Consider the following 27,578-nt stretch of genomic DNA (forward strand, 5'->3'; position numbering starts at 1 on the left):
TCACAAAGACTTTCTTTGGCAAAGAACACCCTTGTGAGATGAATTGTGGCAATGGTATCATACACTGTGGAATGTCTTCTGTCATCCTAGTTTAATCATTGAAAAGGACACAGATTTAATCAGAACTGCAAGAACATCTGGGAATAGTATTCTGATTAATTGTACTAGCACAGTAATGAAACCCTCAGACTTGGACCCTCCAAATTGCAGCATGGGAAATGACTTCAGCAGCGCCAACCAAAAACATCTCTCTCATAGGCTTGTTCTCTTTCCTTCGTTGCAAGTCAAGTTTGGTGTTCACAAACAAAATAAACCCTGTGTAGTAGAAAAAATAAAGAGGGCTGCTTTTGTAAAGGGTTTGAACAGTTTTGTCAAACTGATACAGGATAAATCCCTTGGTAGTAATTTCTTTCTGCAGTAGAGCAGGGAGTTCCCTGCTCTCTGTTACTGGCAATAATGGTTCGTCCAATTAGCCAGAAACTGCATTTACTTGAGAACTGAAATGTAAAATTAAGAGAATCCAATAGGATGCTAAAAGACTATGAGAGAGATGCAAAGCAGCCCATATCTTTTATTTTAGAATCTCACACACCTATTTATCACAGTATATTTTTCACAGTCAACACATGAGCATACAGACAATTTGTATTTTTGTCAGACCTCTCCTGGCCGTTTACTTAGTTCTTTGGGATAAATTATCTTAATTTTTAGCTCTTTCCCTAAGCAGTGCCTGTCCTCAGACTTGCAGTCATGTCCCCAAAAAGCCCCTTTTCTGAAGGCATTTGCTGGAGACCCAAACCCAAGCCTAGGTTGTCCTCCAGGGGTACACTAATGCAGGAGAGCCCCTTCACCCTTCACAGGTGTAAGGGTTGATTTAGGCCTTTTATCCCGCTTTTTACCTTTCCTGGGCATATCCTCCTGCTCAAAACTGCCTGTATTTTAGTGGGTTGGGAGATGGCAGCTGTCTGAGGGCTCTGAGGAAAGACCATGGCCAGGGAGCTGTTCTTACTTACTGTCCTGAGGGCAGACGTGTCCAGCCAGTTGTCCCTCTGGAGAATCCCTCTGCCCTCAGAGGTGCCGGCAGAGACAGCCAGGACAGCAGTGTGCTGCTCACAGAATCATAGAAAAATATGTTATGGGTTGGAAAGGACCTTAAAGATCACCTCATTCCAAAACCCTGCCATGGGCAGGGACACCTTCCACTAGCCCAGGTTGCTCCAAGCCCTGTCCAACGTGGCCTTGGACACTTCCAGGGATCCAAGGGCGGCCACAGCTTCTCTGGGCAACCTGTGCCAGGGCCTCACCACCCTCACAGGGGAGAATTTCGTCCTAAAAATGTCTTTCATGAGGACGTGCACAGAATCACAGAATTGTTAGGGTTGGAAGGGACCTCTGGAGAGTCCCAGTCCAACCCCAGGCCAAGGCAGGGTTACCCAGAGCAGGTCACACAGGGACCCGTCCAGGTGAGTTGGAATGTCTCCAGAGAGGGAGACTCCACGACCGCCCTGGGCAGCTGTTCCAGCACTCTGCCACCCTCAACAGAGAGAAGTTCTTCCTCACGTGGAGGTGAAACTTCTTGTGATTTAGTTTACGGCCACAGACGTCCTTCGCGAGGACATTCCCCTCACGAACCGCTCGCCCGCAGACTGGGCTTTAACAGCGGGGGGGGGGTGAGGGGAGGACAGGGACCTTCCCAACATGGCGGCCGGACGCGGCTGCCGCCTGCCCGCCCCTCTCAAGATGGCGGCGCGGAAGGGCCGGGCGCGCCTGCGCGGCGCCGAGTGCGGTGAAATTCCTGGCGGGGGGAGCGGGAGGTGGCGGCGCTGAGGGCTCGGAGGAGGAGGGCGGCTCGGAGCCACGGCCGCGCTGCCCTGCCCGGGACCCTGCGTGCTGTGGCGGCCGGCGCCGAGCCAGACCCCCGGCGGGCGCGGAGCGGGCGGGCTGAGCGACGCTCGCCGCCGCCGCCTCTCCCAGCGCCAGGAGCCGCGCCGTCCCCGCCGCCGCTGGGACTCCCTCCCCGGGCAGAGCGGGGGAGAATGACGGAGCTCCAGTCCGCCTTGCTACTGCGGAGACAACTAGCAGGTAGCCGGACCGGCGGCGGACGGAGGGCGGCGGGTCATCCGCCGCGGGGGAGCGGCGGCCGGGCGGCCGCGGAGGGGCCGCGGCCCGCGGCGGGGGAAGGAAGGGGCGCCGGCTCGGGGAGGGGGCGGGCGGCGGTGTGTGTGTGTGTGTGTGTGTGTGTGTGAGGGGGAAGGGGAGATTACGGCCCCCCCTCGCCGCGCCGTGCCCAGCCGGGAGCCGAGGGAACTAGGCCGAGCGGGGGAGGGGGAGCCGGGCCGGCGATCGCTGCCAGGGGAGCCGGGGGAGGGGAGCGGGGCCGGCACGGCGGGGGAGCGTCCCCTCGGCCGCCCCCGTCCCGCCGGGGCAGCGCGGGGTGGCACCGGGCCCCCCAGTCCCGAGCCTGGCGGGGGCTCCCCGAGCGCTCCCCGTGCCCTCCCCTTGCGGGCCCGTCCGCCCGGGGCGGGGGGAGAAGGGACGCGGAGCTCGTCCCGCAGCGCGGGGGATGCGCGGGGGGACGTGTGCGGGTGTTTGTGAGGCCCCGCGGAGAGGCGGAGGAAGGAGGGTCCCCCCCACCCCGGTACTCCGGGCCCGGGTGACCCCCCCGCTCTCGCACCCCTTCCTGCGGGGACCTGCGGTGCCCCCGTCCCGCCTCCCCGCCGCGGCTCCCCCTCGCCTCCCGAGCCGGGAGGGGGAGGCCGCTCTCCCCCTTTGTTGTCGGGAGAAGCGGCGGGGGCAGAGCACCGGGGCAGCAGCGGGATGGTTGGCGGGGGGGGGGCGGCGGGACCGCCGCGGGGGGACCCGCGGGGAGGGGCGGGGGGTCCGCCGGGGGCGAGAGGGCGGGCCGGGCGCGGGGGAGGAGGAGTTGGGGAGCGGGCCGGGGGCCGGGCAGGGCCGGGGCGGCGGCGGCCGCGGAGGGCAGCGGGGTGTCCGCGGGGTGTCCGCCGGGCTCGGTGTCGCCGCGCCCCCTCCCTTTGTCCCCGGGCGGGCGGGCGGGCGGGCGGCCGAGCTGGCCCGGCCCGGCCCCGCCGAGGGGACCCGCATGCGCGGGGCCGCACAATGCGGCTCCATGTGTGCGCTGCCACACTTAAAGGGGAACGCGCCGCCAGCGCTCCCTCCCTCCCTCCAGCCCTCCCCCATCGCACATGTCCCCGCAGCCCCCGCCCGCTGCGCCCCCGCGGCACCGCCGTCCCCTCCGGGAAGCCCACAGGTCCGCCCGGCACCTTGAGAAGAACAGGATCGCCTTTTTCGTCCCTTACGTAAAAATTGCTTCATAGCCAGATAAGGAAATGTGTGCTAGGTGTCCCTAAACTCGGGCAGTTCCAGCGCTGGCTGGAGTCGGCGGAGTAGCCATACAAAGGGACGGGGTCACTGGGTGGCACAGGAATTCCCGGAGGAGGATTTTGGCCTGAGACTTCAGTAATGTCGCTGAAAGCCTAAGGGTGGAAAGCAGCATTGTTAGCAGTAAGGAGGTGAGGTTGCATAACCGGGCACAGCGAGCTGGATGATGTGCTTGTGCGTCTCCAGCACTGTCTTCTGGTTTTAGTTGACGATCAGTTTGAGAAACTTCAGTATAGTTAACGACCAGCACAGGATGTTTTACCCCTTTATCCTGGCACTCTCAGGAAAAAAAAAACAACCAAAAAACAAACAACAAAACCCTCTCATACTGTGGCAAAAAAATCTCATCCTGTGGCTGCACTCCTGAGTATCTGCATGCACCTGTTAATGCCTTAGCAACTGCTGGAGTTGTTAGTGACACTCAGTGAGGTGTCTGCATGCTCAGATAAGCTAAGAGTTCTAGGTATGCCCTTACTACAGGAGCTCATGGCTGCATGTGACGTGCAGATTCTCTTTGCCATAAATGATCTGTTTAGGGAAGCAGTAGTGTAGAATAGTTGCTTTCTAACTTGATAAAAATGAGCATTTGGTAACCTAGAATAGTTGTTCAGCTGTCAGGAATTTCTCTTTTAACCGACTAGTTGTGCTTCATGAAAAGAAGTTTGACATTTAGCTGGAGTCTCTCAATAGTAAGTATTCAGCTTCTGTTGTACGTTTTTTGACCTTGTGTAAGCACAGGGGGGTTGGATATGTAAGTAGACTCGTAGACTGTTATATCTGGGGGTTAACATCTGTTTAACTTTCTGCTCACTCTTTTCTGAAGGCTTCATGTGTTCTGGTAAAAGCTGGTGAGCTTTTCCAACTGCCCCTGTTACTGATTCAACTGTACTGACTCAAGTACTGCAACCATTTGCTTGCTCCATGGAGCTCTTGTGGGGTTTTTGTGATTTAAGTAATATTAGTGCCTTTGGTATGCTTTTACACGTATTTAAAGAAATTGAAACCGTATTAAAAGTGATTATGAGTGTTTATACTTAAGTGGGGTGAGTATTGAAGAAGAGTCTTGAGCTCTTCCTAAGTCCTACGTGGAGTAAGTGACCTGAGAAATAAAATAGTTTCTTCTATGTGTGATAACTAAGTGACATCTGACCTGAGCTGCCCTGGGCTGACACTGGTTTTTCAGGTGGCAGGCTGCTTGAAGTCACAGTGCAGAGGCTGAGCTTCATGATGCCTGATCTTCTTTCCCTGCTGCTATCTTCTTCCAAGTCTGAGCTGCTCCATTGTGTCCCTTTGTTTACACCCACCCTGCTTATTCTACCTCAAACCAAAAATCAGCACTATGGTATTTTTTTGTCCTGGTGGGGTTGGTACCTCAGTGTCTCTTCTCCTTGCAGCTTTTGCCTGTATCCAGTGTGGTGAGTCATGGGGTTGTAGCTACTGGTGGGGTTTGGGGGACAGCAGACAGGATAGGAGTTCTGTGATCTAAATTATTTTAAATTGCTTCAGATCACTCACTTGTGCTTCAATAATGCTAATTTGACAAGGGATGTGAGGTTGGAGCTCTTAGACTTGGAGCAAGACACCCAGAGGTGGAGGGAGGTTGAAGGGGCAATCTGAAACCCATATAATGGTGGGGCAGTTGAGGAATATAAAAATTCCTTAATTGTGAGACCCTGGATAGCTTTTTTCAATGCCAAGAGGAAAAAACAATGGCAGGAGGAGGAGAAGGTAACGTAAAACAGTAGTTCTCAGAATGGTTCCCTGTTGGTCTCCTGTATGCTTTGGTTCTTAATATGGTTCTTAATAAAGGTATTATGGGGAAAGGAGGTGTCTGTGGCACCGAGCACTTTAATGAGCTGTTTGAATTCCTGAGCACTTTGTTAAAGTGCAGGTCAGCTACTGAGGCTGCTTGGTTGTCAGTGAGACAAAACAATGGGTCTCATCAAAACAGCAAAACCTGACAACACAACCCCAGGTCGCTCCTGTAAGTGTACGAAGACAGACTTCTATTTTTTTTTTTTTCCTGGAGCAAACTGGTTTGTATTGTAACTTGAGCAGGGAACTGGGACCACAGCACCATATACACAACATGCCTCTCAGCTCCAGTGGCGTGTTCTGGATGCTGATAATGCTCTCAGAGAAGGGACATTCAGTGGCAGTCACAAAATACAACCTCAGGTTAGATGTGGGTTGTTATGTGTTCATTTGGTTTGTTGTTTTTATTTTTCTCTCTCCCAAATTCTGTGTGGCTTCACAGTGCCTTTGCTAATGAAATATTGAGCTGGGTCACCAGGGAATTAGCATAGTAGCTGGTTTTGTATTGACATTTGCTTGCCCCCATTTGGGCACAAGAACAATTCAAGGGAGTCAGAACTTTGGGGAGTTTTTATTTGTTTTCTTTTTTTTTTTTTTAAGTGTTAAGGAAGTGGTGAGTGGGGATCTCTGAGTACCAAAGCCACTTACAGGGGTAGTCTAACTAGAGCTGCAGGATCAGATATCTATGGATACCTGTGAAACTAAATGCTGTTCCTTCTCAAATCAGCTTAATTGTAAGCTCTAGCAGCTTCTGGAAATATCTTGGAATTCAAACATATTTGTCCTTACCTTTGTTGTTTGTTTGTTTTTAAGGAGAAGGGCACTTTCTGGGTTGGTAATAATGTGAAATAGAAACCATGACCTGTCCCTTTTTTGCAAGCAGGGTGCAGGAAAAACTAAAAGGAAAAAAATGCCTTTGAACTTCAAAAAAAAAAAAAAAAGTCCCCAGCAAGTATGTAGATTGGTGTAGCACTGGGTTAGCAGAGTTCACCCCCCAGGGGAGGTGGGGGAGGAGAAACTCCGTTCTTTTTACAGCCCCCAAAACTTTATGCTCTTTAAAAGAGGCAGGAGACAACAGGAGCGTGAAACTTCTCTCCCAGTCTCCAGAGCTGTCAAGCCCAAGGGTTTTGCAGACTGAGGTATTTCTCTGAATGCTTTTATTTCATCTTTCTGCCAAATTCTTGCTGACACAGAGACTTTGGAGTAGGCAGGCCTGTCTAGTTCCCCCAGCAGGCTCACGGAGGGAGGACACAGCTCAGTCGGGAGCACACAGTGGAACTCGAAGTGCAAGTTCTCTTTAACATAAACATGGAGCACTGGAAACAGGAATAACCATACCCTTGTTGGCTGCACTTGTGCTGGGTTGTAAATAATCTCCAACTTAGGATACAGAAAAAGCCACAGTAATATTTTTCTGGAACATGAGAAACGTGGCATTATTTTGGTTTAGAGTGCATATGGCTCCTGTTTCAAAGCAGAAATGTCTAATGAAAAATTAACAAGTTGGAAAACTGTATTAAATACTTAATGTGACAGTTCAACAAATTTGACTTTTTTGTGTGGAAGAACCTTGCTGTGTAACACTGAGCTAGTCGAATTTTTGGCAATTACGTAGGATTTACTGTTTTAAAAATATATTTGGGTGGTGAATTCTGAGGAAATTGTGGAGTTAAGATCATTTTATGCATTAAAGCTGAGATGCATCTCTTTTGGGTGGCTGGTGTATGAAAAACCCACTTTGTTTACAGTTGAGTACTGGCTTACAGGAGGTTTGTCTACAAGATAGTAATTTGAGTGGCACTGATCTGAAGTATTAATTTGGTGCTAGATTGCCTATTAGCTCCTCTGGGGAGGTCTGTTCATATGGTCAGCAATATTCTGATTATCCTGAATAATTAAGACTCCAAGATCCTGTACATCAGACTTAGTATTTTAAGTGATACTGAAGTTATAAAAAAACCCTGCATTTTTTTTTTTTTTAAGCAGACTAATTTATATTTTTTATAACCATCCATCTTGGTTGGTCTGATGCTTTTTGGGATGCTTGGGTACAGCATGTGTGTACCTCTCACCTTAACCCCCTGGCAGTAGGGCCTTATAGCAGATAACACAGTCTTGTTTCTTGTGAGGTTGTGTTGACAGAATCATCAAAGCTCCCTTGCTCAAGCTGACTTGATAGAAAATAAAACTTCTAAAACACAGGCCCTGCTCAGACTCCAGTCACTGTAACAGCACAAACAGCCTGAATTTCTGTTGTGCTGTAAATAATGATGAATGTAACTAGTGGCAAACTCTGCTAACTACACATGTTAGCTTTTCAGATGTTCCTCTTGCAGAAAGAATCTTTCAGGGATGCTGGCAGTTTTGGAAAGTGAGGTTTAGCTAAACCTCAGAATGGAAGAGCTTGATGACTCAACCAGTTGCTTGAACAGGATGGAGCAATAACCTGCTTCATAAACTTACTGTAGCTGCCTCTTCAAGGAGTCACAGCCAGTTGGCTCTGCCTGGGTCAGCTTACTAATCATGCAGGGAAAGAACTAAGCTTACCATAAATTATGAGTGTTCCTTCTCTGCTCCCCCCAAACTGTGAGTTATACCAAAGTGTGGGCATACCTGGATCTGGCAGTAAAGTGCTTTCTTCCTGTTTTGTTAGAGAGTAGTGGAACAGGAGAATACTGCTGGAGATCCTGTGAAACAAGAAGCAAAATTAAACCAATTCTTCCTTAGAAGAATTCCTGCTTTGTTGATAAGATCTTTATTTGGAGATGTTAAATCACCCAAATCACAATTAATTGTCTTGCCTTGTGGGATTGATAGTGATTCCATCTTATGTGTTTAAAGAGTTATTTGCTGCAGAACTGCAAACTGAGGATTTGTTGATTTGCTATAAATTTCTTGTTTAAGAGAAACAGATCTGGGATAAATCAAGTAGAGTGAATGGTCTTCAGATAAAACCACAGGTTGTAATTATAACTGATTCTGCCTTGACTCTTCTGTGTCTCTTTGAGTTTTTTTTTTTTTTTGATGCAAGACAGACTTGGAACATGTGTATGTTCAACTAAGACAGGATTACTTGGTCCCTTCTGTGGTTGGTACAAGCTGTTTTTTAGTTCCCCCAAAGCCCTATGGTAACCAGTCTGAAAATAAGTGAACTTGGTAGGTAAAACCTGTTTGCCTCAAATAGGCATTCTGCTGAAGTTTCTTCTTGCAATGTGTTCAATGCAACCTCAGGTTTGATCTAAACCACTCCAGTTTGTTCCCAGCACAGGGGCTGAGCTCTTAACCAAGTGGAACTGAACTGAGAGGTGGCTGCTGCCCTGAGAGTGTGAAGTAACCAAGGACTAAAATGAGTGTGCAGAGTTGGGTGCCTGGAGAAAGAAGAGCAGGTGGCTTGGGTGAGGAAGAGGGCATATGACTCCTGAAACTTGTACTGTCTGCTTTTTGTTCCAGCGTGTGGGAACAGAATCAGGGTGACACTTCACATGCAGGGCTGTGCTATCACCCTGCTGCACCTGCTCTGTGCTTCAGTCTGCAGTGGTGTGTGGATATCTGTCAGGAGCTGGCCTTGGGGAGATCTTGCACTTACAGTCTCTACTAGGCTCGAGCCTTAGGCCTCCTTCCAAGTGTAAAACGTTCATATTTCCTCCTCTTTCCTGCTCCCAGGTCCAAGGCATATCAGCTGGAGCAGAGATCAGATATCCAGACCTTGTAGGAACACTTAAGTATGGCAATCTAATTGAAGTAGGGTTCCATAAAAATAACTGCTCTCCGGGGCAGGAGTGTTAGCAGTGCTTATACAGGGTTAGAATAATAGCAAAGGCTTTTTGATAGGAGCCCTTTGAAAAGGTTTTCACGTGCAGTCTGTCTTGTGTGTGGTTTGTTAAGGGAAACCTATTTCCATGCCATCATCACAACACCTAGTGGGCCAAGCTGGCTGATTTTTTTTTTTTTTAGCTGGCTGGCACTTGGTGCTGATCTAGATGGTGATGCTGTCAGGAGTCATTTAGAGAAACGTCTTAAAACAACTCTGAATAACAATGTAGCTCAAGTTAGGTTATGCAAACCTGTTATTCATATTAAAAGCAAGAGAGAAAACAAGCTGGAAAATTGTCCTTGACTTGCAACACAATTTAGGCATATGACAAGGAAAGCTCCTGATGAACTCCTCACATTTCCCTGTGGCACCTTGTTGCCAGAGAGGCTTTCTGGTGGATTTCTAGTGGTGTTCTATTCTTGTCTGTAAACCACACACGTCCTAGAGCTCTTGGCTCTGTGCAGCAGTGCTGTTTCGTGAGCAGTGTGCATGTGACTACTCAAAAGATACTTGGATGGAGGTTTTTTTGTAGCTTCAGTCTGTTGGTAATTTGCAAACAGCTGTTAGGAGGTTAATGAACTTCTCCTGTCCGTGCTAAACTCAACCACATTAGTGGCTCCGAGGATGGCCCCTGTCTTGCCAAATTCCAGCAGTTGTGCACAGTGGACATCTGAAGCTTGTAGTTGTCCTTTGTAGGTGAGAGAAATAAGTGCATGTAGAGTGTGATTCATCTGACCTGTTTTTGACATCTGCCTGGGATGAGATAATTAGGGAGTCTCAGGAACTACTTATCCTGATAAGATCTCTATTGGGTGCTGCTGAGAGTGCCCCCTCTCCAGTACAGACAGATGAGGTACCCCCTGAATAGTTGTCTTGACTCTTCAAGTGGAAAGAGGCATCAGACCCTGAGGACAAAGGGAAGGTGGCATTTCTGTTCCACTGGGTGTGAGAGATGGATGTGGCCCTGTGCTGCAGTTGACTCTTTATGGGCAAAGCACTGCGTGTTCCCTGCTGAGATATTTGTTTCCTTTCAGATGTGGACTTCAGAATCAGGGTTCTTCCAGTCACTTTTCTTTCCCCTCCCTTCCTCATACCACTTCCCCTCAAAATTCAGACCTTACTGGGAATGGTTTTGTTGTGGTTTTTTTAACAGGCTTATTTAAACTGCTTTTTAGCCTGGGTGGTACAACTGGGCTGGATTCTGGTCCCATGGGATACAGAGCATGCTTCTAGCAGTCCAGTCAAAAAGGGCTCTTCAAGAAACAATTTATCTTGACTTCTACCAAAATTACACGACTGATATTAATTCGAACATATGTTTTGAATTTACTGCTGAGAACCTTAATTCTGGAAGCTTAACTTTCAAAACTTTAAACACCACTACGGAATTCAAAGGTTTTCATCAGTATGTTTTCTGTTTCCAGTGATTTGGGCAAGAAAGTAACTTGAACACCACCTTTGTTTTGAGAGAAAAGGCTTGTGGGCTTAGAAGGCACAATGTGCTCCACAGTTACTTAAAGTTCAGACATTTGTTGAATGGCAAATGCATCAATGTCTACTGGTGTCCACCTCTGTGGGCTTAAGGGGTTATGGGGAACTCCTTTAGAACCAAGGCAGTACCAAAGACCTGCAAGCTCCTGGTTGGTGTGTTGAGACTCAGTTTTTAACTAAATGGCTGACCCAAACTTCCAATTGTCTGTCTTCAGGTATGCCAGGACTCCTGTGAACATGGAGGTACAGAACACACAGAATCAAGAAACTCAGTTCTTAGCTTGATTCTAGAATAATGTGACACTTTACTCATAGAAGAATTCCAGTCTCTACTAAAATGTCTCTGGTACCTTAATCCTCAGAGCTGTAGTGCCAGTTCCAGGAGCTTCTGCTGCTTCACTTTGGTCAGTGCTGCTGTCCACTTGTTTGCAGAGCTGAGCTGTGGCCATGGCTGGGAGTTTGATTGGGAATAAAACCAAAAATCAAACGAGAAACCTCCAACCTTGTCCTCTGTCCTTCCAAAACCTGCTTCACTGTGCTAATCCGTGGAAGACTTTGTAGGTGTAGCTGAGGACATGGCAAGCAAAGCAGCACACAAAGCTGTGTGGAACTGTACTGAGATGCAACTTGCCTGTTAATGCTAATTGTGCAACCCTCCCTACAAATTCTCTGAGCTGAGAGGAGGATTTGATTTGTGGAAGTCTGAAATGCTGCCCTTATTAAGCGGGGGTGACACACAAAGCACTGGAAATTAGTTGCCAGGCTAAAGTTAAGAGTCAAATGGAAAGCTGCTACTGAACTGCTTGGTAGAACCTCCTCTCTGTCTTTACTGTTTGTCTCCCTCCAAAATAATTTCTGTGTCCTTCTGAGACTGAACCTGTTCTATCTTAATTGCTGTTGTATTTGTCACTCCCACGGTGGCTATCAGGAATGTGTGCATATTTTATGCTGTGTTTTGTCTGAACTTCTTGGATGAGCTTGTGGAGCAAGACAGAACATGATGAAAGCAGGTAATAGGGAGAGCTTGGGGAATACATCTGTACAGGGAGATCATGTTACTGTATCATCTCAGCCCTGGTGCTCTAGAATCAGGAAATTACAGCTGGGTCTGCAGGTAGCAAAGTGTTGGAAGTCATAAGTGACCTCAGTTAAGTAGAACTACATGAAAGTCACAGTTTGGGATTCAGACAGGAAGAGTCTGGGAAGAGGTTTTTCAGTCTGAACAGTTGTTAGAAGCTCCTGGACTAGTGTTGAGCCTCACAAAAAGCAACCAAGACAGAAACAAGCCTTATGTACAGCAGATATAAAGTGCTGCTGTGGCCTGCTTGTTCTGAGAGCTGGGTGAACCAGCCAGGTGATTTCTCCAGAAGCCTTAGCCAGGCCTTGGGCTGTCTAGTCTCTGGTTTTGTGCTGTACTCAATCCACGGGCTGCACACAACTCAACCACTGTGTAACTTACTAAAGAGGCTGCTGTTAAAAATAACGTAGAAACTTGGATTTTTGAAAGCTTTGTGCTGTAATGTAGCTTAAAATACCCTGAAGTGTTCCCGGGCAGTGGCTGGCTGGGGGAGACATCAGGCTGACAAGTTTGGATGCCGGGCATAGCTGCTCCAGGGAGCCATGGGGCTCCTTCTGCTTAGTCACTTCTGTTGATGCTGCTTTGCTCCGGGATTGGTGAAGGGCTCCTGGCTTTTACAAAGGCGGTTTTAGTGAGTGTGGGAACATCAGCTTGATGGAAACTAAACCCTGAAACTGGAAGCACAGCTCATGGTTCTGTGTTGGCTCAGGTTTAAGGCAATGGTAACTCAGTTCTGCTTCAGTCAGAGCTAAAGGGACAGTGTGTTGTGTGGCAGATCGTGTGCCAGGGGAGCCAGGGGACCTGAAAGTCTCTTCTGGACTTAACTCTGTTGGATTATGGCCCTTGAGTCTTCCTCACCTCCCAAATGAGGTCTTGGATTTAATCCCAGGTTCAGGACTGGGATTAAAGGAACTGCATGTCTTAATTTTTAAGCAGACACAGGGTTCTATTCCAAGTATGTTGGTGCTTGGCAGCTGTCCAGGTGTGTGCTGCTTTGGCTGTCAGCTGCTGCTTGGTCTGCAAAGGGCTCTACCTGAAACTGCTTCTGGACTGAGAACAAGAACTTAGTTTCTTCTCTGGGTAGAAAAATGTCTGTTGTATTAAACAATCAGAAATGCAGAAAATACTGGCAGAAATACTAAACCACAGAGTGTAATATATACTAGTAGCAAGTAAGTGGCACTTACTTAGGCATGGGCTTGATGGAAATGTGTTGATGGACTCATTTATGTTTAAGAAGTACAGGATATATTTTGCTAGGCAGGAAATCTCAAAGAAAAAATGTTGGAAAAATAATGTGGAGTGTTCCAGTTCCTTATAGGTGTCTGGCTTCTCTGCTTTTCTGGGACCTGTAGGGCAGCTCTTCAGCTGGGCTTTGGAGAGGACCTGCACCAAGAGCTTGTTCCCCCTCTCCCTGCCTGGAGGCAGGAATTGAGTCCTCTGCTTTATGAAGGATCTCCATCATCTGTGTGTTTGTCTGGCAGAGCTCCTGTTGGGCTGCAGGGAGTTACTGGGAGGGAGGGACTGATGGACACAGGGAGCAGGTGTCCGTGTTTGGGAGTGCAGGAGGCTCTGCTCTGGCCCCAGCCCCGTGGCACTGAGCAGAGTGTGTGTGTTCCTTCCTTGCCATGTTTGCATCACTGCTTATTTGGGGGTTTGGTGCATGGATTTCACCACTGTCTGAGGCTCAGTTAGTGAGGAGATGGCAAGAGACAGGTGGTACTTCAGTGACCTTTTCTATGTGCAGCACTGACCATATCCAGGGAAAAAAGCAAACCCAAACAAACTCTTGCCTTGTTGGCATGTTTTAATGAGCAGCAGCTCTTGGCTGTCCATGGTAAAGCAGCCAAGGATGATGTTTTTCATGTCCCAGTGCAAAACTTTCCTGAGACTTCCTTTTTTGTCTGATGACTAGCCCCAATGTTTAGTTTAGCACAAATAATCTGGGTGGAAAAGCTCATTTTTAACTTGCCTCTGGTAACTTGGTAACTCCAAATACCTCTCATGGAGAAGGTGGCTGAGCTTATGGCCATTGTGTTACCTCAGAGTATTTCTGCAGGCAGCAGCTGTTTGAACTGTGGTTCAGAATTGCTGCCATGGAAGGAAAATAACCTTTTCCCAAGCAGAGACTGAGGCCACCTTCTTTAAAAGCAGTAACCTGATCATTTGCTTTATAGGCAACATCCACTAAGCAAGTTTCTTTAACTGCTTTAACTGAAGATGTCTAATGACTGTCCCTTTCATGCAGTTTAGATGTTTCCTTAAATTAATTAACAGTTGGCACCAGCAATCTTATTCCTTCTCCCAACGTCCCTTGCACAGTCCTAGGTATTAATCAGTGTAAGAGCTGTCTTTCTTTGGGAACAAGTGCATGAAAAACATTTCAAGCTACTTAAGGATAAAGTTATTTGAGGCTGAGACAGATATAAAAAGAAATTAAAATAGCACAAATTAAGAATTATAAAAAAAAATGTGTATGTTGGAATGCTTGAAAATAGTGTGGCATGTTTAAATAGAAGAATGCTGAATCTTTTCTGTCAGGCTTCTTCAAAGTTTTTATCACTGAGAAGCGATAACTTGCAAACAATAAAGAAGCTAAACATGAGCAGCTTGAGTTAGAGCAGTTCACACAGAACTTGGCATAAATCCTTTTTCTCCTTGTGGAAATGCAGAAATGAGGGGACTTGCGTTTTCACAGGACTCAAACCTGGTATTTGCACTTTCTCTTGACTTCTGTAGCTGTTATGGTGGATATTCTGTATTGCAGCACTAATATAATACCTGAAAGGATTATAGAAGTGTCCTGAGCAGAGATGGCTTTTTGGCACAAGCAATATATTTTTTTTTTCAAATGAAATCCTGCTTTAAAAAGCAGGTTATGTTCAACTACTTGGTATGATACTTTTAATATCCCGTGCTGAAGGAATGTCTGTGGTCAGGGGCTGGTGAAGTTCTGGCTTAATGTGGAACACTTGCCTAGTCTATCTGCCCCTTCTACCTCCAACTGAAGTCACTCAAGCTTGTGCAGCTGTTTCCCCAGAGTTTCATAGATGCCAGAGTGTGAAAACAGATTTGCTTAGTTGGAGGTGTGGCTGTGCTATAGTTTTGGGGTTTGAAGCTTTGTCTTGGTTACAGACCCTGTGATGTTACCTTTTCTTTCAGGCATTGTCTGGAAAACCAGGGTTTGGTTCAGTAACCAAGTCTTTGTCCTGCACCTTGGGGAGTGGGTGGTTGACCTCACCTGGTGACTCAGAGCCTCTGAGTAACTCCCAGGAAAACTCCTTCCAGTGCATTCCTTGGGACTTTAGCACTGAGTCACGTTTGGATAAATTTGGCTCTGAATTGTCAGTGACTGAGCAAAGTTGATAGCCTGGTATCTGCCTCTCCAGGACTTTGGTCCTCCATGTGAACCTCCTCCCTGTGTGGATTAGACTGTGTAGGGCTTGAATTGATTCTTCTTGCCTTTTTTAACCATGATTTAAATAGTTCAGAACTTTGCTGGCAAACAGTGTCTGAAAACTTACGGGCAAATCAGTGTGGAATTAACAGTAGGCTTTTCTCCATAAAATTGAGGTTTTCACTTGAAGTTCCTCTGCCTGTACCTGAGGACATTCTAAGGCCCTCTGAATTTCAGCCTGTAATGCTGAGGGGTCTACACAAAATACAACTACTGGGTTTACAAAGTGGGAATATGTGCACAAACTGGGCTGTGGAACAGAATAACGAGGGCTGTATAATGTAATTGTAAAAGAAAACATCATTAATTTCATCTGGAAATTACTGGCCAGTTGAAGGAATAACTTTTTTTTTTTTCACCTTCCCCTTTCTTAAATACCCAAGATCTGTTGCAAATACTGTGTGAAGAATTTCAATTTGGCATCAATATGGCATTTGAAGTAATTTTTTTACCCAAAGCTGTCAGTTAATAGATGTTCTCCCTACCCCAGTTGGATTTTAGGCAGAACTCCTTTGAGGTGTTTAATTCCAAATCTCATGTTTTATCCTGGAGCAGGCTGAAAGCAGAAACTCAGTGGAGTCTCCACCTAGGTCTGACCTCTGCATGGCTGTTGCCAGAGAAGGCTCTATCTGGCAGTGGTCTATACACTCAGAATCCTGCTTTGCTTCTCACTAGTGGATAAAACTGTGAAACAAAAGGAAAAATAAACCCCCCACAAACATTGAACAGCAAAACAGCTTATCTTCTGTGTTCTCTTCTAGTAGTTCAGAATATAGTAAATCATTATCTCCAGAATTCACTGGCACAAGTCTCAAATGCTTTCAGATTCTGGGGAAAAAAATCATTTAAGGAAAGTAGGATGTTACTTTTAAATAAAAACACAGCGTGACTTTGATCTTCTGTTAACGTTTTGTGGAGTTAAAGACAGACTTTGGTTTAAGCTGGCTCCTCGGGGTTCTTACAGTGGGGCTTTTTTTATTAGTAGAAAACCTGTTTCTTGGCTTAAACACTTGTTGGTCTCTAGTTTAGGAGACCATGTGAGTTACTGTGGCCCTTCTGCTCCTGCTTGGATAGTTTTGGAGTCAGAGCTGGGCTCTGCTTAGGCACAGACTGGTGTGTGTGTGGTTGGGAGCTGAGGGAGCTCACCCAGGCCAGAAGTCCATGAGTAAGTGCCAAATACCCTGGGTTTTTTTGGTCACATACAGAGGCACGAGCAGAACAGCAAATGCATGTCCTAGACACCTAAAGTTACTCTGAAATGTCTTTTTCCTACACAGAGCTCAACAAAAATCCAGTGGAAGGATTTTCAGCGGGCTTGATAGATGATAATGATCTGTATCGATGGGAAGTCCTTATTATTGGTCCTCCAGATACACTATAGTAAGTACTGATACTTTATAGAAACTTAAGTAAACTCAGCTTTACTAGTCCTAGTTTGGTCTAAGTGAGTAGAAGTTAACCAAAATCTTTGTGCTAAGTTAGGTAATGCTGTTCTATTACTAGCAAAATAGCTGTAAATAAGAGAAGTTCTAAAGTGCTTTGCTCCCCTGGGAAAAGGCAACACTGATCCCTTTGTTCTTGTATAGAAACCAGAAAGAATGATTGTCCTTAGAGGCAGCTGCTGTTTCCTTTCACACATAAGCAAGGCAGGTAAAATCCACTCCTTGCTGCTCCTGCAGGGAGGCTGGAGTTCAGCTGATAGCACAGGGTGAAATCATTACAACTTCGTGCTGGTGATGCAGGCAAATATTCCAGCTGATTTAGCTGGGGGAACTGCAGGAGCCCACAGAGCCTCAAGTCCTGTCAGTTTGAGATGGGAGAACCTCCAGCTGTGCCCTGGAGTACTTCAGGGTGATCATCTACCCCAGCTCCTGGGAAACGTTCTGTGCCCAGGAGGGGTCAGCTTAAAATGAACTCCTGAAGGTGAACTCAAAGTGAACTCCTCAAGATGAACTCTTGTTTTCCTTCCTTAGGCTCTTGCAGTGGTAAATTACTGATACAAAAAGCCCAGTGACATTTACTTGAGGTCACTTTTGGTCCCAGCATGAAGTTGTATATCTCGTGTCTGCAGCCTTCTGAATAAATACTTAAGCCCAGTAATCAAGTTGCTTTGCTTTTCCTCAAGCTCATTACACTGTGATTCTCACATCTTGCATGAGATGATTTCTCCAGCTTCTCTTGACCTTTTCTGAACACTCTTGTAGTGGTTCTGTTACGTTCTCATGGCCACTTTATAAATACTGTCAGTAAAGAAATGCTGCTTCTAACTGAACATCATCTTACGGGCTAAAAATTGCAGTACTATTTTTTTCCCCACTTCATTGGAGTCCTGAGCTTTTTTTGAGGCTTTTTAGATAAGTTCTCTTCTGTTCCAGTCCCCAGTTGCTGTTTTTCAGGGTAGTATGAGGCTGAATCCCTCCTCCCTGGGCTGTTTGATGACAGTGGAATATAATAGTTAAACTTCACCAGTTTTCAAACTTAAATCTCTTTCCTGTTCCCACTTTATTTATTCTGAGTTTACTTTCAGACTTCAGGCTCAGTGCATTACTCTACTGACAGAAACCCCTTTATCAGGAATATTGCTAGAAATGGCACTGATCTCCCTTAATTGACAGCTGTACTTCATTAACTGATTTCTAATGGATATTCAGTTTAAGAACTGTATTTATATGCAGCTGATATGGGGCAGCCACGGATGCCTTACAGTTTTAGGATCTGCTCCTTTAAAAAGGGAAAGAAGGACCTTTTTACTTTGGGAAAAAAAAAGGATTTAACTGGTTTGGGGCTATCAACAAATGTAATCTAACACTCCTTTGTCTTGACTGTTATAGATGTTAAAATAGCCCAGTTTCTGAAATTCTTACCCTTCCCAGGATGAGGGATTCTTTGGAAACTGCCTGCCTTTTCTAAAACTTGTGAAAAATGACTGCTGTGGGTTCAGATCCCCTCAGCTGCTTCAAGGGCCAAGTCACTCAGATCTAGTGATTTTTGGGGTTGGGTTTGTGTTTTTTTGTTGGTTTTTTTTTGAGACACTTGCTAGAATTGCACATCTTTGGTTAGTGGTGGTAAAACATGTTATTTTCCCAGTAGCCTGTGGGCTTTGGGGACTGGCTCTTACTGCTTTATAAATACAGGGAAAAAAAATTGGCACTGAACCGTTTTCTACACCAATTGTTTTGTCTGTGTGGCTGCCGAGGAGCAGCTCCTCACCCCCCCTGCACATCCTGTGCCACCTTCGGAGGTTTATGGCCCACTTTTTGTCATCTCTGCCTTGGCAATTGCAAATTCTGTTACAAACTTCAGTTACAAGAAATGACAGTAACAGGGCAGGTGCTGCTGTAGTAGTTACATTAGCAAAGTATTCCATCTGTAAAGCTTTCCATGTCAAACAGGCCCTCACATTTTTTCTAAAGGGACTATTCCTGGCCTGTAAATCCACATAAAAACTGGATGTCTCTTGTTTATTGTTGTTTTCCAGTTGAGTGGGTAACTGTAATGCAGAACACCTCCCTGTCATGTCTGAGTCCCTTTAGCTTAGTGTGGAAAAGGTGGCATTGGAAATTTTGTTTCTTAGGTTTTTCGTGCTGTAGACACAGCTCTAAAGCTTTCAGTGATTTTTCACTGGGGCTCACTGCTGCAGGCTGATACCACAAAATTTGGTCTGCAAAGGAAGAAAATGAGTGTCAGCTGGGCTCTACTTGAGAAGGGCAGTTATTGGCAATTATTTTTTTTTCCTGTTAATAAATGTACTGGGTGGAAAAATGTAAGTTGTGATTCCAGATGGTGAATTCCTTGGCAGTTTTTTTGATGGTTTTGGGTGGTTTTTCCCCTCTGGAACATCATCTTAGTTCTAAAAAAGATAGTGTTGGGGAACTGGCAGTATCTTGTGAAAGGATCTTCTCAATCTAGAAACTCTTTGCATTGCATATGGAAGTGTTGGTACTGTTAATTACCAACATGTTCAGTTGTGTGAGGGGTAAACTTAGAGCTTTTGATACAGCAGTAAGTTCCAATCTTCAGCTTAAGCTTACAAGAAACTCTACTAAGATATTTTTGATTCCCCAGTGAAGGTGGTGTTTTCAAGGCTCATCTTACTTTTCCAAAAGACTACCCACTGAGGCCGCCAAAAATGAAATTCATCACAGAAATCTGGCATCCAAATGGTAAGAAATGTCAAAGTTTCAATTTCTTTTTGCAGTTAAGGACTAAAATGCAGTGAAGATAAATGGGTACATTTCTGTTCTTGTTAGAAATATGAAACTCTGCTTTTATTTTGCCATTTTCACTTAATAAAGAAGTAATAACCATGGCAGATTTTTTTAATAGGGCTGCTCTAAGAGCATAAAATACTCCTAAAGTATTTTCAGAAGCTGTTGAGAGCAGCTTCTTGCATTCTTGGTAACTGTTCAGGGATTTTTTTTTTTCCTTAATTTTTTTCCTAAGTGCAAAATTCTGGTCTGAGGAGAAGCTTGACTTCTGTAGCTGCTTTTTGTTACACCTTCAAGTATTTCAGCTTGGTATTACTGAGTTGGCAGTTCACTGTTGTCCTCCTCTGGGGAAGCATGAAAGGAAATCACAGCATCTTTTAGCCCCTCCAAAGGAGACTCCTCCTAATGTTTCATTTACCTATGGACTGCTGGACATAGATGGGAAGGTAAAATAAAATGGGAGATGGTTTTACTGGGAAGGAGAAAATGCTCTTCAGCCTCAGAAACTGTAGATGTTGAAAACTGGGAGGAGAGCAGCACAATGTTCCCATCGTGAGGGACGGGGGATATTTTGATGCTGTGGCAATTTCAGCTCTGGAAATACCAGAGTACTTGTCAGGCACTTTCTAATTCCAGCAGTTTAAATCATATTCCAATATGTTCCAGTGATATGCTGTGGAGAAAAGGTCACCCTAGTTTGCTGAACTTAACAGAAAAAGCTGGAGTGGAAGCCTGTCCAAATAAATAGACTTGGAAGTTGCAGCCTGGTTAGAATTGAGTTCTGCCTCCCCGTGTGCCCTCTCTGCCCCAAGTCTGGGGATCCTCAGACTTCCCCTGAGCCCTCTTTGTTACAGCTGGAGCTCTGCAATGGTTAATGCCTTTCCTCTTGTATAAAGTGTCCTCCCAACCATGTTTGAGGCTGGCTGGGGTGAGGATGAGCAGCTCCCTGACTCCTGAAGGGATGCCAGGCTGTTGTTCACCACTGAAATATTCCTCCTTGTGCTCTGCAGTTGACAAGAACGGCGATGTCTGCATTTCAATCCTTCACGAGCCCGGGGAAGACAAATATGGCTATGAAAAACCTGAGGAACGCTGGCTCCCCATTCACACAGTGGAAACCATCATGATTAGTGTTATTTCTATGCTGGCAGATCCCAATGGTGATTCTCCTGCTAATGTCGATGCAGCGGTAAGACTTTGCTTGCACTGCACGTTGTCTTCTTGTAGAGACCTTGAATGGAGCTTTGTTCCTAGTTTGATAAACAGTACAGTGACTTGGGAAGAACCTTCTATATTGCAGGCTAAGGTTGTCTTTCTGTTGGGAAATGCAGTGATGTCAAACAGAATCGACAGTTAGCCCTGGCAAAGTTCCCTACACCTCAGTTTTCCTGTCTCGTGGATTCTTAGAGCAGGAGGTTTGACTGTGTAGTTCTGAGAATGCACTTGAAAGCTTCACTGGGCATCTGGCCTTCAACTGTGGAGGAAGGGTTGTCCCCTGTAGATTGGCTAAAAGCAAGGAAAATGGTCTGGTTTATAGTCAAGAGCAGGGGTGAAGCTGCAGTTGTTGGATGCAGCACAGTGTTTGTGCAGCATGGCCTGTGCTCTGGGGGGTATGAACACAGCTGTCAGCTCTCTAGAGGAGCTGCCTTCATAGCAGAATGACAATTAGGCTGATAAAGGTGGTGGGGAGGGGAAAAAGAAGTCTCAGTTCTGGAAAGGTGTAGGGAAAACAGACTTCAGGCCCCAATCATCTGAGATACACCACCATGCTTGCCTTGGAATTACTCTTAAATTGCAGTTCAGCAGTGACTTATGAGTGCTGTTCTCTCTCAAAAGAGAAGTTCTGGGTCCTGTAACTGTAGGAGTGAGGAGAAGGGAGATGGGGATTGGAAGATGCAGAATTTCCCAGAGGAATGTTAACCTGCTCTGCCAACCCAGCTGTACCTTCCCAAAGTGGGTGGGAGTTTGGTAGTTTCCTGGAGCCTTTGATCTGCTATGTTGTATTTCCAAAGGTGGTTGAGCTCTGCCGAAAAATCATCCTGGGAACAGGCTCATGTGGAACAAATTTAATGGGGAGAAAACAGAAAATGAACACAAAGCTGTAGTGATCAATATCCTCATTTAGCATTTTTTGAGTGTTGGACCTCCCCTTCTTGTGTCATGTTACTGGTCAGATACCCAGGAGACATGGACATTTTCTGCTGGCAAACCTGAGAGGACTAGGAGGAGCAAGTTATTAATGAAATGCTGAAAGTGCAATTAGAATCCCTCAGTTCCCAAATTCAGGCATGTTGAATGTAGCTGCTCTAACCCTGGAGAAATCAGAGTTTTTTTAGCTGTCCTTCCTGACATCACAAGCTTTTTTATTGTGCCCCACTCTGACAACTATTTCAGGAGTGACTTCCTTTTTAATTTTTTTTTCTTTTTTCCTCAGAGAAGTTAGGTACAAATTGAATTGGTTTTACCTGAACCTTAGGGCAAAGGTTGAAAATGAAAACAGCTTTTTCTAGCCCAGCTTGAAAGAACATAAATCCAGCTCTGACTGTGAAGACAGTACTGAAGCATCACTTTGGATGCTAGAAACTGTTTTTCTGCCTATGGTATGAGATGTTTCAAGGAACTTTTAATGTGCTGCTTGAGCAGCTTGGCCTCTCCTGCTGGACTGTAGATCTCTTCATATGAACCAGAACATACTCATCAGGGTAATGAAGAATCAGCAGCTCCTGTGTTTACTGCAGCAATAAAATTTGGCAGCTACTAAAAGACACTTTGTCTGCTGTGATTAATTTCTAGTTTTAAACAAATCTGGAGAATAAGGTGTTAGAGAGGCAGTTCAGGGCATTACAGGAGCAGGGGATGTACCTGCCTGCTGGAAAAATGAACTGTGCATGTTGGAGTCTCTTGGAGTGGGGAAAAAAATGAGGAACAGGAACCTGAATAGATATTTTGAAAAGCAAACAGAACAGTTCATGACCTAATATAACATTTTTAGAGACATAGCTGTCAAATTGGAAACTTCACTCGCTATTCAAGTCGGAGCACTTACTTTATAGAACTACAAATATAAAAAGTAGAAACAAAAACTAAGGCTCTGAAGCTCAGAGGGCACAAATTCAAAGCTTTTCTTGGCCTTAAGCCACCTGGTGTGAGCTGTCCTGTGTCCCAGTCCAAGGAACCAAATGCTTGCTGCATGAATTGCTGAAAAAGAACAAATTAATTAGTTGCCTTATTTGTGCTTTCACTGGGAAGTTGAGATGTGCTGGGCTTTTCCAGTGGGATTTATTGACTAAGTGAGCTTGGAGGTGATAAATGTGTTAAGATATGCCAGTTATCCTAATCTTTTTTTCTCACTACAACCTTCACTCCGAGCAGGGGTGAAAAGAAAGGTGATGTGTGTACTAGATTGCATCAGGCAAAACGATGTGGGGATTTGACCCCTTCCCTCACCCCTGCATTAAGAATATATTGCTTATATCAGAGACTTAAGAACTGTGGCACTTCATGGAATAAGGGGTTCTTTGTATTTTCCCAGCCCTTCTGGCTGTGGGGCAGTACCCAGCACGTCAATCTTAACCACACCTGAGGCTCCTGTGCTTTCATCTGAGCTCCTCATGAGCCTGGCACAAAAAAAAAAAAGGCAATCTGGCTGCACTTGCTCCTGTAGGTTTTTGTGACACCTTGATGTGTGCATCTCTGGATCAGACCTACCTCTTACCTCTCTTCCTGTTCATCTTTATCTTTGCTCTTCATCTGAGCAGCTCTGAAATGAAATCCCCGTCCCAGAGAGCAGCAGTGGGTGAGCTGAGTGTTCTCCTCAGGTCTTTCTCACAGAGCCAGGATCTTGCAGCCATATCTAACCAGGAGGTGTTTGCTTTCTAAGGACACTGCTGTGCCTCTTCTGAACACTGGGACTTCTGTGTTTCTGTCCTGCAGTGTCCTGGCTAGATTGAGAGGGAGTTGAAACTGTCCTAAAAGAAAAAAATCTCAGAGTTAACTACTAGCTCCACAGTACCTTTTTTACCACTGCAGTTAAAGACTTTAACCCATAACAACAGCTTGTGGTCCACAGTTTGAGTTTGCTGCTGCTTTGCAGGCTGAAGTAAATAGATTTTAGTGTAGCCACCAGTTTAGTCTTGGAGAATGTGTAAAATTCAAAGCTCCATCCTCACTGTCTTGTGAGCAGCTGGCACAGAAACCCAGAGCAAGCTTCCAAAAATCCTGAATATCCCAGGTTTTCAGTGATTGTGAGCAAATTTAGGTGTTGACTAGATGGCTAATGTCTGAAAGCATAAAACACCAAGAAGCTTCCTAGAGCTTGTGCATTGTTGTAGGACTGACATCTGAAAGCTGTCTATTCAATTACAGAAAGAATGGAGAGAAGACAGAAATGGAGAATTTAAAAGAAAAGTTGCCCGCTGTGTAAGAAAAAGCCAAGAAACTGCTTTTGAGTGACACTTATTCAGCAGCTAGTAGCTTCACTTTTTTCAGGGTAAGTATCCTCCTCAAGCCAAGCCAAGCCAGTTACCTGAGTTGAGGTTTTTCTGCCTGAGTGTTGCTGAACTATTTCTCCCCCTCCCAAAAGCAAAAAGAAAACCCCAACCCTTTCTTCTCAGCTGCGTGGCCTCAGTGGAGCTCTTTGGTTGTGTGCAGGGCTAAAGACTAAAAGAACTGAGTGCAGTTGACTTCTGCCAAAATTGGGGAACTTCTCTTGTACTCTTGCACTTGTGCTGTTCAGCAGTTGGACTTCTCTTTATCAGAATTCATCCTGCTTTATTAAGAGTGCTCAGAGGTTGCTGGAGCTGTAATAGAAGGGGGGAATAATTCTTTCATGTTCATTATTGTGAAGAACACTTGCAAGAATCTTTTAAAAGCATCTTAAAAGTCTTGCTGTCTCAGGAGTTGCAGTTTATCTTGCATGTTGCATGTAGGTTTTAAATAAGACTTGAGTGTGGTTGTTGGGAACCATTCAGAAGGGTTTGCTTCAGGAATTTGCTACAGGAATTTTAGTGCAAAGCCTGCTGGCACATCAGGAAGGATCAAGCTGAGATGTTGACCATCAGTAATGTGAAGGAAGGTGACGTTCTTTTCAGCAGCCAAAGAAACCCCAACACTTGCTGGGGAAGGCTTGGGAATAGCTTCAGACAAACAGTTGTGTTCTGCTTGCAAGCTGAACCAGGGTGTTTCTGAGGGCCTGGACAAGTTTTGACCTGAGAGCAGCTGACATGATATTTGCATTTTATACCACCCTGTTAAAGAGCTTCTGACTCAAGATACTTACTCTAATTTGCACAATCACATCTCAGTTTTAATGGGACTTTTAATAACCTCTTGTAGAAAGCTCTGTATTAAAACATGGCCTTAAATCCCTGGCCTTTGGTCACTTTATCTTTGCTATGCCAAGGGAAAGCTTCCTCCATGAGCTACTAATTTCCCACTCTTGCTTTTCAAAGCAAAACAGAGCTTTGTGATGAAGCTGCCTTTTCTTAATGGTTGGTTTGGCAAATGAAATTTGGCTGGAGAAGCCCAAATCCATATTCACTGGTTATTTGCAGCATATATAACTCACAGGGGCAGAAATATGGCACTGTGTGTAGTTCAGAGGGGTTGTACTGACTGAAAAAACCAGAAAAGCTTACTAAATTCTTCTGCTAGTTAGTTTTTTTTTTTTCACCATGGTTGTACAGGAGAGAGTTTCTTTCTTACCCTTTTGTAAGCACTGAGGGGCTGGGGGAAGGCTCCAGCTGTGACAAACTGGTACTGCAGGATCTCTTCTCTGCAGAAATGCTTTGATGGAACTTTCTCTAGTGTAGATAAAGCATGAAAAATGCTCAATATTGATCAAAAGACTAAGCAAAGGAACGGAATGTCTTGTACAACTGCCTGTAACTGGAGTGTAAGAACTGTTAATGCAGCTGAATTTTTTTTTCCTGTGTTGGAGAAAGGGAGTAACTGTGAGTAACACTCCAGAGTATCCTTAACTAACCTCAGCTCTGTTGCCATGTTGAACTTGGCCATCGTGAAACAATGCTCGTGACAAATATTTTAAGTAATGCTGTGTTGCTTTTTTGGAAGGCAAAAGCTTTTTCTGAGTCCTGGTGACTCCTCCCAAGTGAGGGATGGGCAGGGAGTTGGATGGGAAGGGGCCATTCCAGCTGGTTTCAGCCCAGTGCAGCCTGACTGGGGGCTGTGGTGCCAATGTGGTACCAATGTGGTGCCAGTGCTCCCTGGGCACTGCTGTCCCATTTTGGACCCAGCAGCCACAGTCAGGGGTGCACAGACCTGTCAGTGATAAACCTGCACTGCTCAGCCCTGGGTGTGAATAATCCAGCCTTGAGAAGCAACATGAACAACAGGAGCCTGAAGGTGATAGTTGAGCTTGGCTACACAGTGTGCTGAACTAACTCCAGTCTTTCTCAGGTGATGAGTTTGGATTTATCCATCTCCTGCACAGAGGTATGTAAAGTTCTTAAACGGGTAACAGCTATCTTCTCGAGCCTGAAACACTAACTAACATCTTGGCAACAACTGAGGGTGATGAGAGGTTTCATTTTAACACCTGTGATTTCTTTGCAGGTCTCCAATTGAGAAACATGGCACTGTTTTTTTTCCTGCACTCTACCCACCTATTGCTGGACTTCTGTTGTTACAAGTTGGCAAACACTGGCTGGAACTGGGCTGCAATAAAACATGCCAGTTATCAATGCTGACAAGAGCCTAACAAGTGCCAACACAAGATGATTACGCATTTTGAAATCTAATGAACTGCTTTAACCTTCAGGAAGAATTGTAAAGATGTGTACATAGCACAACATGATCCGGATAATATATATACTGTTCATGTACATCCACAAATACACATTGTACCAAATAATGCTGTCAGTAGTTAGGAATAGAATTGTGTAAATTCTAAAGATTTTAGCAGGTTTTTTTTCTCTCCCTATTCATTGTTTCCTATGAGTTTAAAAAAAAAAAAAAACAACAACCAACCAAACAACAACTTGTGAAGCATGTCAAACTAAAAACAATTAGGATAAAGTTGTTTTTTTGGGTTTATTTTGGTTTTTTTTTCCCCCCTCCCACTTTAATTTTCCTTTGACCCACTGAGGCTTAATTAAAATTTCTCGCTTATTAAAGTTTAGTATCTCTTTTTTTTTTTTTTTTTTTGGGGGGGGGTGTTTTGGAAATGTGCTCCCTTTTATTTCCCCCCATGAGAACTTTAAAATTTTCCTAATTAAACCCTGAAAGGATTTGCTATCAATTACTTGTGTCTTCTTTTATGATGACCTTTGTAGTCTCAAAGGTGCTTTATTTTTTTTTTTTCCTTCCCACCCCTTTTTTAAACCCAATTACTCCTCCTTCTTGAATTGGGTATAGCAATAAAACTGGCCCTGGAGCACCCTTGAGCAGCCTGAGGGATTTTTAACTTCCAAGGACTTGAGTGCTTTCCCTTGGAAGTTCAGTTGACTAAGTTAGTCCAAGATAGGAATGAGCTGCTTTTTAGGGGTGAAATTTTTGGTTTGCCTTTTTCATTGCCTGTTTGTGGGGCGGGGGGTGTGTGTGTGGGGGGGAGGCTTGTTTTTTCTCAAGGTTGAGTTCAAGCATGCACATCTGTAGGCTTTCAAATGACTAACTTCTGGGTTTGCTCTCAAAAATAGTTTCCCTCCTTCCTTTACTCTCTTCTGTGGCCCTTCATCTGCTTTGCCTTCTACTCCAGAGTTTTCCTCACCTAATGTACAAAGAAAATTACGATGTATATTTTCATGTAATTTGATTTTTGGAATTCTGTCACCTGTAGTGAGTTCTTCCAAAATATAATTTTTTCCAATAACAATGTGTCAAACTGGCTGTCTTGAGTATGGAAACAGGAAAGGTACTTGCAGTTGGAGCCCAACTTACCTGAACATCTTCAACAACACCACACCAGCAAACACTTGAGGAATTTGACATGCTGTGCTTCATCTTCAGTAATGAAAGAACAAACAAAACACACCTTTCTCCCTCTTGTAACCATCTTTGGCCCTCTAGTGAGCAAATAGTAATCTCAGAGTGGCAAGAGTTTTCCAAGCCTTTTGACCAAGGAAACTTTTATATAGAGAAACTTGAAACTACTTGACTGTTTTCTTTTCACAGACCAGCATAACCCACCAATAAATCAAGAGTTCCAGTGTCAGAGTCAGCTTGTAAGAAGCCTTCAGTCCTAATTTGCTGGCTGGACTTCATTTCACGTTGCTGCCCAAGATGCATGTGCTAAAAGACTCATATTCCAGGTTTTGTGAGGGGTGGGCTGGGGTGGAAGGAGGTGACAGTTGTTAGCTG

The 27,578-nt window shown here is 45.2% G+C and overlaps 1 protein-coding gene across 3 annotated transcripts; it reads left to right on the forward strand.

Moving 5' to 3' along the window:
* Positions 1 to 1,821: 1,821 nt before the first annotated feature.
* UBE2G1 (ubiquitin conjugating enzyme E2 G1) lies at positions 1,822 to 27,093 on the forward strand. 3 transcript variants are annotated; one of them, XR_007908021.1, is made up of 7 exons: positions 1,875 to 2,082; positions 16,332 to 16,434; positions 19,120 to 19,217; positions 20,273 to 20,451; positions 23,628 to 23,751; positions 25,680 to 25,715; positions 25,836 to 27,093. XR_007908021.1 is itself a non-coding variant. In XM_051809351.1 (6 exons), exons 1-5 carry the CDS (start codon positions 2,037 to 2,039, stop codon positions 23,712 to 23,714), a joined length of 513 nt encoding a protein of 170 aa, XP_051665311.1. In that variant the 5' UTR covers positions 1,822 to 2,036; the 3' UTR covers positions 23,715 to 23,751; positions 25,836 to 27,093. The 3 variants fall into 3 exon arrangements, 2 of the variants coding, with proteins under 2 accessions (XP_051665311.1, XP_051665312.1); XM_051809351.1 differs by lacking the exon at positions 25,680 to 25,715 and having other exon boundaries at positions 1,822 to 2,082; XM_051809352.1 differs by lacking the exons at positions 1,875 to 2,082; positions 25,680 to 25,715 and adding an exon at positions 3,069 to 3,277.
* Positions 27,094 to 27,578: the final 485 nt, after the last annotated feature.

The sequence above is a fragment of the Manacus candei genome, unplaced genomic scaffold (assembly GCF_025592945.1).
Source record: "Manacus candei isolate 608988 ecotype Guabito, Panama unplaced genomic scaffold, ASM2559294v1 h1tg000076l, whole genome shotgun sequence".
NCBI lineage: Eukaryota > Metazoa > Chordata > Aves > Passeriformes > Pipridae > Manacus > Manacus candei.

What these genes read in the sequence shown, in the direction of transcription:
- UBE2G1 (XM_051809352.1), top strand. Translation starts at nt 3,118, where the DNA reads ATGCGGCTCCATGTGTGCGCTGCCACACTTAAAGGGGAACGCGCCGCC. An exon ending in GAAGCCCACAGGTCCGCCCG is followed by an intron (nt 3,278 to 16,331) that starts GCACCTTGAGAA and finishes TTTCCTACACAG; the next exon opens with AGCTCAACAAAAATCCAGTG. An exon ending in AGAAATCTGGCATCCAAATG is followed by an intron (nt 19,218 to 20,272) that starts GTAAGAAATGTC and finishes TGTGCTCTGCAG; the next exon opens with TTGACAAGAACGGCGATGTC.